Source organism: Colobus angolensis, unplaced genomic scaffold (assembly GCF_000951035.1).
Source record: "Colobus angolensis palliatus isolate OR3802 unplaced genomic scaffold, Cang.pa_1.0 Scaffold48, whole genome shotgun sequence".
NCBI classification, from domain to species: Eukaryota; Metazoa; Chordata; class Mammalia; order Primates; family Cercopithecidae; genus Colobus; species Colobus angolensis.
Window position 1 is genome coordinate 12,300,947 of NW_012118265.1, and position 11,348 is coordinate 12,312,294.

The 11,348-nt window shown below is 38.1% G+C and overlaps 2 protein-coding genes across 4 annotated transcripts in view; one reads left to right on the forward strand and one right to left on the reverse strand.

The window, feature by feature from the left end:
- Positions 1 to 11,348, forward strand: part of GFM1 (G elongation factor, mitochondrial 1) — a 45,844-nt gene that overhangs the window by 17,523 nt on the left and 16,973 nt on the right. For all 3 annotated transcript variants that reach the window (XM_011959043.1, XM_011959045.1, XM_011959044.1), the window contains 3 exons: positions 47 to 103; positions 3,056 to 3,193; positions 4,036 to 4,118. In XM_011959043.1, the coding sequence (XP_011814433.1) occupies positions 47 to 103; positions 3,056 to 3,193; positions 4,036 to 4,118 (278 nt within the window). The remainder of the gene's footprint in view (positions 1 to 46; positions 104 to 3,055; positions 3,194 to 4,035; positions 4,119 to 11,348) is intronic.
- Positions 4,146 to 10,412, reverse strand: LXN (latexin). The gene is made up of 6 exons (XM_011959042.1): positions 10,069 to 10,412; positions 8,675 to 8,737; positions 7,175 to 7,352; positions 6,751 to 6,887; positions 4,746 to 4,808; positions 4,146 to 4,478 (listed from the first exon to the last, which is right to left on the reverse strand). Exons 1-6 carry the CDS (start codon positions 10,195 to 10,197, stop codon positions 4,380 to 4,382), a joined length of 669 nt encoding a protein of 222 aa, XP_011814432.1. The 5' UTR covers positions 10,198 to 10,412; the 3' UTR covers positions 4,146 to 4,379.

The following is an 11,348-nucleotide window of genomic DNA, read 5'->3' on the forward strand; positions in this document are numbered from 1 at the left end:
TGGGTCTGTTTTTGAATTCTTCTGTTTTCTTTTAAAAATATTTTAGGAGTCAATTCATGTTCCTGATGCTGTCATTTCAATAGCAATGAAGCCTTCTAACAAGGTAGGAGTTTGATTTAAAGCTCAGTATATCACAATTAAAACTTGAGCTCTTTTTCATCTCTCTCTACCATGCGCTTGATATCTTGTAATAACCAGCAGTCTTATGGTCTCTATTTCCTCTGTTGGTATTGAGATCTTCTTTTTAAATTTACCAGTCTGTTTCTAATGATAACTCCTCAGTATATTTGAAGAAATGGATGGTGTTAAAATATTCACCTTACTGTATTTTATAACTCTTTACTATATTGTTGGCTTCAGAGTGGTAACTTCCCCGATTCAAATCATAAACAACTGAAAAGGGGGAATCTGGGGCATTTCTCCTAAGTTGTAGTAAAACCCCACTATAAAGTACTTTAGAATGTTGAACTGATTAATCGACTCATAGGTTATAATATAGCTCTAGGTTTTGTGGTATTTCTGAGGTGCCTGAGTATTGCATGGAAAGCCTGAAAATAAGACTGTTTTTCACTTTGAAATACAATTTTTAAGATAATTTTATACTTTATAGTTTTATAATTGGGTTGATGTAATTTAACTTTTAATAAATCTAAAATTGCCTGGTTAGGTTTTGCATTTTCATTCTTTGCCATGGGAATTAGTCTGATCTTGAACCATAATTTTTTAGTTCTTAAGTTGCCTTGGCATTCATAACAATCATGTTAATGTGGTATATTGAAATTCACTTATTCATACATTGAGTGAACATTTTGTGATTTGTTATACAGAACTTATTACAAAACATACTCTGATGAATTGTCATGTGTGATATATCACTAACAGCTACTACTACATGTATTTTGAGGAATCTTGAGGTTTTCCAGACCTTTTCTCAATATAGAAAAGAGAAAATTGAGGTGGCAAGACATATTAAATTACTCCATTTTCTCAGGAACTCGAGGAAAGGTGAACCTTACATCTTTTTTTTTTTTTTTTTTTTTTTTTTTTTTTTTTTGAGACGGAGTCTCGCTCTGTTACCCAGGCTGGAGTGCTGTGGCCGGATCTCAGCTCACTGCAAGCTCCGCCTCCTGGGTTCGCGCCATTCTCCTGCCTCAGCCTCCCGGGTAGCTGGGACTACAGGCGCCGCTACCTCGCCCGGCTAGTTTTTTGTAGTTTTTAGTAGAGACGGGGTTTCACCGTGTTAGCCAGGATGGTCTCGATCTCCTGACCTCGTGATCCGCCCGTCTCGGCCTCCCAAAGTGCTGGGATTACAGGCTTGAGCCACCGCGCCCGGCGAACCTTACATCTTAACCGCAGTAGGATGCCATAGTTTATTCCAAGGACGTTGTTAAAATTGCTTGCTTTTCTTTTTGGAAGTATGCAAGGTTAGAACTTATGCTTATGTATTATGCTTCTTCATTCCTAAATTCAGAGTTTATTTAAGACACTTAACTGTTGATAATTTACAATAATGGAGGGAAATCAGTGCTTCAATATCCAGAAGGTTTTTTGGTTTTTTGGGGTTGTGTATGCATTAAAAAGTTTAAAGATGTTTGCTTGCTGGAATAAGTTAATTTAAATCAAATAATGAAGTCTCTATGAGTCTCAATAGTAGGGGCAGGCATGATGTTTCTAAGTTGAGAGTATCTGGCTTGTGCAGGAAAAAGGCAAAAGACCTAGAAAGACTAAACTGGGATTCAGTCCCAGCTTTGCCATGCAATAGCTGTGTGGCCTTGAACAAGTCACTTAAACTCTCTGTACCTCATTTCCTCACCTGTAAAATGTGGATAATTCTGCCTTGCAGCATTGTGGTTGGGATTTGAGAAAACGTATGCAAAACACATACCACAGCTCCAAGTGTGTGGTAAATGATAGCTGTTAATATTGGTGGTACTGGGCATGTATGTGTTCTGTTGCTGACATAGGAAGTTACCACATGTGGCTTAAAACAACATAAATATATTCTTTTATAGTTCTGTGGATCATAGACTGATAACTGTTCTCAAAGGGCTAAATTAATCAAGATATTGGCAATGCTGTTTTCCTTTCTGAAGGCTCTATGGGATCATTTCTCTCCTTACTCAGGTTATTGGCAGTATGCAATTCCTTGTGGTTGTAGGAAGGGGGTCCCCATTTCTTTGATGATTGTTACCTGAGGGCTGTTCCTAGCTTCTAGAGGCTACCCACCTTCCTTGGCTTGTGGCCCGCTTCCTCCATCTTCAGTGCCAGCAACAGCTGGTTAAGTCCCTTTCATGCTTCAGATATCTCCTGCCACTTCTTCCTTCATGGAATCCTTCTGATCCACCCTTCTGGCTTCCTCCATGTTTTAAAGGCACACATGATTATGTTGTACCCACCTAGATAATTGATAACAATCTCCCCATCTCCAGGTCTGTAACCTTAATTACATTTGCGAAGTCCCCTTTACTGTGTAAGGCAGCATATTGACAGATTTGGGAGGATTAGAGTATCTTTGGAGGGCCATCACTTTGCTTACCACATGGGATTACATGGCATCTAAGGAGAAAAAAGGTGCATCATACCACATCCAAGCAGACTGTTTTGAAAGGGACAAGTCTCATTGTGGTATTTGCCTATTTGTTGGTCTTAACTATCTTGCCTGGATCTACAATAGTGTCTTGGTAAACATGCTGATTCCTTTGATTATGTATAGGATTTCTAAAATGTAACACAGTTTCCAATTTTTGCTTTATGGGCAATTTTCACAAAAGGACAGTTTGTCAGTGTAAGAGGAAAGGCCATAGAGTGAAGTCTTGGACTCTTGTTTTCTATCTTGATATGGAAAGAAAATTCTTTCCAGTGAGCTATTCCCTGCTTTCTTGGCTGTGCGGTATCCAAGCTCACATTGTTTTTAAAAATGGAGTAGAACTAGATGTGTGTCATTTTTATTTCTTAACTGCTGATGTATTTTATTTCATTCAGTAAAGTTTTCTCTAAAATCCCATTGCTTATCATGCGCAGTAAAACATATAGTGATTTTCTTCTTCTTTTGAAGAACGATCTGGAAAAATTTTCAAAAGGTATTGGCAGGTTTACAAGAGAAGATCCCACATTTAAAGTACACTTTGACACTGAGAACAAAGAGACAATTGTATCTGGAATGGGAGAATTACACCTGGAAATCTATGCTCAGGTAATGAATAATAAGGAAGTTAAGTTAAAATCAATTTATTACTGTCTGTTTTGTTAAAAGTCAATAATTCTCAATCTAATGTCTCTAACTAACTGGTTTTTCATCTAATGTCTCAATCTAATGTCTCTAACTTCACTCTGGTTTGTATGCAGATGTGGTCTACTGCTTCCGCTACTATGTGTTACAAAATAATTATTTTTGATCTCTAAATCTTTTTATTTGTAAAACGTTCTAGACCCCTAGAATCAAGGCTCAGGGGATTTGCAACAAGAATATCTGTCCATCTCCAGGTCATGGTTAACTGGGTCAGGTAAATCCTGGTTCAAGCCTTAGGGAGACAACCTGCGGTTGTAACAACTCTTCAGGCCATTTCTTCTCAAGTCAATAATTGAAGATCATTATAATATAGATGAAAGGAAGGTGGGGCCTATACCTTCCCAGGAAAGGTCTTGTATGTATTGATATATAAGTAAAAAACAAAGATATGTGATTAGAAATTTTGATGAGATCATATCTTTGAAGTTGAGATAGAAAATCCTGACAACAGATTTATATATTATTCCAATGAATATGTAATAATATGGAACAATGGTGACGTTTTAGTGGGTAGATCAATTGGAGGTAAATATAAATTAACCAATGTAACTTAGAATTCATTTATATAAAATCTGTAAAAGCAGTTTGTATTAAGTATCACATACCTAATCCTTACAAAATACTAAAATGATTTAAGATTTATCTATTATATTTAAATGAATGCTAGTAAGAATATAAGATGGTCAGGAGTTTTTCTTTAAGTTTATTTTCTTAAATTTGAATAATATTTTCCCCACTCTTTTTAGAGGATGGAAAGAGAATATGGCTGTCCTTGTATCACAGGAAAGCCAAAAGTTGCCTTTCGAGAGACCATTACTGCCCCTGTCCCGTAAGTATGCAACGTAATTAAACATTGTGAGGCTGAAATTGAAGCTTTTTATTTTGGATATACATACCACTATTACTGTTATAAAGACATTTTTATATAGGGATACTTTGTATTATGAATCTATAAAGTTCTAAACCATAATCAAGACATTTATATAAAGTGACACTTTGGGATTAGTTGGCCTCATAAGCTAGATGCCAGTGAAATTGGCATATACATCATTAATAGACATGTTTACACTTCCAGTGTTAGGGTTTTTGTTTATTCCAGTTGTACTTCCTTTGGCAGACGGCTGTTATGTTTTACTTTAGTGCCATATTGTGGATGCCAGAGAACTTGCATTTGCCAGGGAATAATCTCCTGCAAGTGAAGAAAATTAATGCCATGATAAAATTCAGAAAACATTTAGGAAAACGTAGTTGGGTTTATATTTTGTTAGCGATAAAACAGTCTTCGCAAAGAATAGTACTTTTGTTAAATTGCTACAGCTATAATATACTGAAATATGGTGCCTATCTGGATTTACATGAATTCTGATTTAGAGTCAAAATTAATAAAGCATACTTTGGCAATACAGGGAGTCTCAGTTTTCAGAATGGCATCAAATAAAGGTAAATTATACTTTACCTGAGATCCTATATCATGAAGTAGAATGGTGTAGTGTAATTCAATAAAGTCATCATTTCTTTGCTGTGACAAAAAATAAAAACCTGTTGTTTAAAACTTAATATCATTGGCAAAAAATTACATTTAATTTTGAAAATCATCTTTGATTAGTAGATGAATATAATATTTACATTTAGGTAAAAATAAAAATTGAATGTCAGAATTTCAGTTTAGTGTGACAGAAAATCTATTCTCTTACACTAAATAAAGTGTTCTTTCAAGATGCATTTTAAAATCATGATTTTATATTTGTTCCCCAAAAAATGTTTACCTGTTTTTAGTTTCCAAGTTGTGGTAGCTACTTAAGAGAATTACCAAGTGTAGCTTGTTATTTAAGAACCCTTCGTGTCTCCATTGTACAGAAAAGCATGATTTATGGGATAAACTGTAGCAATGGGCATTTACATTGAAATAATACAATTTTATAATAGAAATTCTGTTTTTGAAAACTGAAAAATAAGGCCAGGCACAGTGACTCACACCTGTAATCCCGCACTTCGGGGGGCTGAGGTAGGGAACTTGCCTGAGCCTAGGAGTTTAAGAACAGTCTGAGAAACACAGTGAAACCATGTCTCTATGAGAAGAAACAAAAAATTAACCAGGCATGGCTGTGTGCGCCTGTACTCCCAGCCACCTGGGAGGCTGAGGCGGGAGGACCGCCTGAACCTGGGAACTTGAGACTGCAGCGAGCCATGATCACACTAATACACTCCAGCCTGGGCAACAGAGTGAAACCCTGTCTCAAAAACAGGCAAACAAACAAACAAACAAACAAACAAATGAAACCAGAACACCTGAGAATAATAAAATGTAGTGAGTGTAGTTATGTGATTGTGTAATTAAGCTTTTTTCTGTACTGTACAGTAGAGGAAAAAAACAGTTTCAGTATGGCATGACTATAGTAAGTTGAACACAAAACTTAGATTGCTAAGGGAAATAGTCTGTATTAAGCTGAGCACAAAAGCTAAATGTCGGATTATAACTCAAGACTTTCCTCTTCTGAAAGCACAGCTTTGCTTGTGACTGCCATAAAAAGTGGCCTTGAGGATCTTTATAGAGCAGATTAAAAGTGAGGAGAGTCATTACAATTGTCCCTTAGTATCCATGGAGGACTGGTTCCAGGATTCCCCTCAGATACCAAAATCCACAGATGCTTAAGTCCCTGACATAAAACAGTGTAGTATTTCCATATAATCTATGCATAGCCTTTCATATACTTTAAATCATCTCTAGATTACTTATAATACCGAATACAATCTAAATGTTATGTAAATAGTTGTTATATTACTTAGGGAATCATGACAAGCAAAAAACCTGTGCATGTTCAGTACAGATGCTACCATCCATTTTTTACCCCAAATATTTTTGATTCTCAGTTGTTTGTATCCATGGACGCAGAACCCATGGACGGAGAGACCTGACTATATATTGTGCACCTGGGATTCTCTCTTGCTGCTACTAATAAAACTCTCTAAACCTTTTTGTTCTAGAAGAGGATTTGAGTAAAGTATCATAGTTAAATCTGACTTGACTAACCTGAAAGATTAAGAGCTACAATTACCATGATGCTTTTTGAAAGTGCAGTCTAGATACTTTGTATTAATAGAAAGTGTTTCATTGAAATCCTTGGCTTTGCCTTGCTATTGTTATGCTTCCTAGTCAGTATGTTCCCAGAGAATGCAACTAACCAAGCACAGTTATTAGGCAAGTTTGAGGCAAAGGAGGCCTGTGGTTTGCATCTCTCAGCCAAATCAAACAACTTTTTAGACCAGTTACTGTTGCTTTGAACTCTTCCTACAATTCGTCACCTTCTCTAATCTTCATTGTAACTGACCTCCCCTTTGAAATCCCAGGTTTGCTAGTAAATACAAAATGACTATAGGGATACTATTTATCCAATTATGAATTACAATACTTTCGATAAATATTAACCCCATGAATAGTGTATTTTATAGAAACTACTTACCACTTGCTTGACAGTTTGAATTTTTACCATTTTATACCATGTGTCTTCGGTAGAATTTTGCCATATTATGTAACCACAGGCAACCCAGGCTAAATGTAGAAGGAGCGTCATTTCTGGAGATACATTTCCAAAATTGTCTGGTAGGAGAAACATTTATATGATAATTATATATGTAGTATTAACCTTTTAAAACAAAATGTAAATTCTAAATCATGGCTTAGTTTCCTTCAAATGTGTGCAGAAAATAATTTAATTAAGCTAGGGATCTATGAAATTTCTGAGGCCTCTTTTTTGTTGGATTAGATTGGAGATGAGTATTTTTGCAAAAGCGTGCATGTTTCTAACATACTTAAGCATAGATAATTGAGATTGATTTTAAAGTTGAAACAAACAAATGATTTTCATGCCATATTTATATATATACCTGGAATATTTTGTGCTTCTAGAGGTTCCTTCATCGACTTGAGTCTTTGATAAAATGTGTTGTCTTCTTCATCTGGATTCTTTCCAGTTTCTCCTTCAAATGTGAAGTTGACTTCTGGTGCAGTTTCTTGTCCCATTAAAGGGTAAAGTACTTCAGCTGTGCAGTTCACCTTAACTTGCTGTTTGAAATTTAGTAAAAGATCCTTATATACAGAAGGCTATTCATTATTAATTATCATCTTTGAGATATGATTTAAAGCATAGGCCCCTAATGGTGTTGTTTTAGACTAGACTTCAGAGTGCATGTTTTCAGAGGTATCTTAACTGGGCCTGGCCTATTAATACTCTATACTTATCATGTGAGTACCCTAAAATAGATACCTTATAAATGATATGGGTCATAATCTTGTAAAGTCTAGTCTTAAAACTGAATATATCTCAGTATTAATGGGGTGTCTACTTGCAAGGCCAGATTTTAGTCTGACTTTATATACCAACTCAAGACTCTGGTTACTTTTAAAGTTTTTCCATTACTCTTACTCCTTGCTCCTGAAATAACAGAACTTTTTTCAAATGCAGATGCAGCAGTCTGTGTCTGGATATAAAATTAGAAGATTATAGCATTGGGTTATGCTTTGTAAAGATGGCTGTCTAGCAGCTCAGATGCCTTTTAATGAATCTCCTTATTATGCTCAACAGAAAGGCAAGCTTTTTAAAATTTCAAGATGGCTGTGGTACAGATTGCCGTTCCTTTCTTTGAAGTTTGTCTCGTTAATAATTTGCCAGTTGTGTATAGTCTTTAAAATTTCCCTTCCTCATTACTGGAGGATCTTTATATGAATGGTGGTATCAGCTGGCATTCTATTGCTTGTGAATATCTAAGAGCACATTCTTTCTCTAAAAACCCAATGAAAAACAGAATGAGAAAAGCAGACGTAAGAAAGTGATTGGGGAATAAATTACTTCACTCATTTATATTAGGCATAAGTGCAGATTGCACTAAGAGTAAGGAAATTCATTTGAACTGAAGTATATAGTCTTTTTCTGTGTAGGTTGGTAGAAATAATTCACATGCCTAGGAATACCCAACGATAGTTAAGAACTGATCCTTGTAAACTTTGCCCATATGGTAATTTTTAGAGGCAGGGATTTCACAACAACTTTTTAAAAATAGGTAAAACTAATCAGTGTTATGGATTTGATCAGCAAAGATGATCTGGAATATTTAGAATTAAATTTGATTTAATAAGAACATTTTGGCTGGGCATGGTAGCTCATGCCTGTAATCCTAGCACTTTGGGAAGCAGAGGCAGGAGGATCACAAAAATTAGCCAAGTGTGGTGGCATGCACCTGTGGTCCCAGCTACTCGGGGCGGCTGAGGTAGGAGGATGGCCTGAGCCCAGGAAGTTGAGGCTGCAGTGAGCCATGTTCCGCCACTGCACTTCAGCCTGGGTGATAGAGACCCTGTCTCAAAGAAAAAAGAAAAAAAAATTGACTTACTTTTTGTACAATTTCTTCAACAGCAAATTTAAGGCGATACTTATGTCCTCTTCCTGGAATATCCTAAAATTAAGCAAATGTAATGGAGACAAGAAAATATTATAACAACATTATACTTGCATTGTTAGAAGCATCCATCTCATTTGGTTGGAGGGGCTGGCTGAAGGGGAATGGTGAAAGCCTTAGGTCTTGAAAAAGGCATGTCACCATGAATGTAACATCTAATCTAGCAAGTCCCCTGTCAGGTTTACTTTGGATGAAAACAAAAGGGTAGGATAAAAGCATACAAATTGGGCACAACTCACTTTCAATCATCAAAAGACTTTAACCTCTGGATCTGTGGTCTTAAAGTCTCTACATACGAAATTTTGAAACAGTGTTTAATTCTAAAGATGACAAATAGTGTCATCTTTGAAAAGATTTTTCATAAAGCTCAGTGTACCCTCCAAATAATGTTCAATGAATGTGAATTTCATTTTGAGGCAGATTACTGCAAAGCAATTGGATACTTAATACAATTAAGTATTGTTTTTACTTGTATATTAGTAGAACTGCAAAATGATTAACAAATTTTATAAGACTAAGAAATGAGTTTCACTTTTAAATCAAGATACTGGTTGAAAATTTATACCTAATTATGTTATCTGGTCCAGTTTCAAAATAAGATCTACGGTCTGTCACTTCTTAAAGACTGTTAGCAGTGAAAATTCTGTCAGATAAATAAGGGATAATCTGAAATCCAGTGGATTTTAGTAAAATGAAAAGAAACCTCGTTAGTGATTGCTGAGGCCTTAAACATTTAATTCAAGCCTTTAGCAGAGGGTGCACATCATTTAAGGCAGTCATGTGGTAGTGGTGTTTGGGTGGCTAAAGACCAGCGTCAGCCCACAGTGCTTTTATTGTTTGACTTTGTCGGTTTCTCTTGCTGTTTGTTTCCCCCTTCATTTTGGTCAAAGGGCCTAATAAGGATTTGTCTTAAAATGTAGGCAATAGAGAGTCATTTGGAAGATGGGAGCTTTTGTTGGTCCAGATCAGAGTAGCAGACGAGAAACGTGGCAGCCTTAAGAGTCTTTCGAATGGTTCCTACAGGTTACACTTAAGGAAAGTGCTGCCCCATTACTTAGAGCGTTTTCCCATTTTCCTGTAACTGTGCGTGTAAAAACTTTGTCTCTGCCTTAAGATGAAAACAGCCCCGGGCTGTCTGCAGAGACTGTAGTATAGACATTCCCTCAGAAACCTTAATATCTCAAGACCAGATACCGGCAGTGTGTCCTAAAACAGAAGGTGGGTAGGGGGTGGCACGGAGTATCTGCACACAAAGGCTGAGACCTCGGGTCAGTGGAGGGAGCGCAATCCTGAAGCCCCCGCTGCGCGCCACCCCCTGCTAAACTCACCTCCATGCTGGCTTGTTTGACCTTCTGCACCTCAAACACCCTGTGGGGGGTCCCCTGCTGGTAGTTGATGTAGTTCTGTGCCACCAAGGCTGCCCTGGAGGCTGGGTAGTTGGTCGGCGGGATTTCCATTCCGTTAGAGCAGTGACTTCAGGGCTTGGGCTGCTGAGGCTTAACGGGACCAGTAGCAGAACGCCGCCCGTCCTGCTTGCTGCTGGGTCGGGTTGCCGAGGCGAAAAAGTCACGAGCTCCTTCAGTCTGCCTTCTTCCTCAGCAACTTCCGACTCCGGAAGCTGCTGCTTGGGCTCAGGCTCTCTCCGTCCCAGCGCCCTGGGCTGGCTGCTTCTGAGGCCCCGCCCCGCTACTGCCAGCAGCCGTCTTCCTTACTCCGCCTGCCTGTTCCTACTGGAAGAGAGGCCAGCATGCTGTCCGCCACCAGCAGGTGGAGGTGTGGGGAGGGAGTCAGTGGGCTAGGTTCTCTGGGATCGCGTCTTTCCTTTCTTTAACCTTTATAGAAGTGCAAGGTGGGGCTTTCTGGCCTTCGCTTATATAGGACGTCTCTGAAGCCTCCAGTTTCCTGTCCATGGGAAAAAAAAGTCTGGTTGCTTCGCTTGCATACTGGAGTGCAACTTCCGTATACTCCGCACGCAGTGTCCCTGACAGGGCAAGGTGCACAGGTACTCCAGGTAGTGATTCGATTCCTTCATTTCCCTTCCCCTTGTGAGAGTCCAGGAAGAGGCTTTCTCGTCCTCAGCTCTTTGTGGGTTTTGGACCAGTTCTGCCCAAAGCAAAGTATGAGAATCTGCAAACTATAGTATTAAATTGGGGGATTATGTAATTTGGATCAGGAGAAAAAAAATGCGCCTGTACCCCTCTCCTTTACTAATCTTAAAATGATGAAGTTTTAATGTAACACCATGCTTCCAATTTGAGTCATTTTGAATATTTTGCTTCAAGGATTAAAATAAACTTAAAAACTAAACTCATACAAAGCACTGTCTCTGGTTTGTGGTCTCCCTCATTGAAATGGGTCTATAAACCTGACTTTGTAGAAGTACAGGTTTATCCTTGGTGGTCTTAGGCTAATTGGGCTAGGATAACTTGGAGATTCTATCAAGGTTTGGCCAAGGTCTTGGCTGCCTGGTTTGGGACCTTTTTTTTTTTTTTGAGTCAGAGTTTCGCTCTGGTTGCCCAGGCTGGAGTGCAATGGTGTGATCTCAGCTCACTGCAACCTCTGCTCCTGGGTTCAAGCAGTTCTTCTGCCTCAGCCTCCCAAGTAGCTG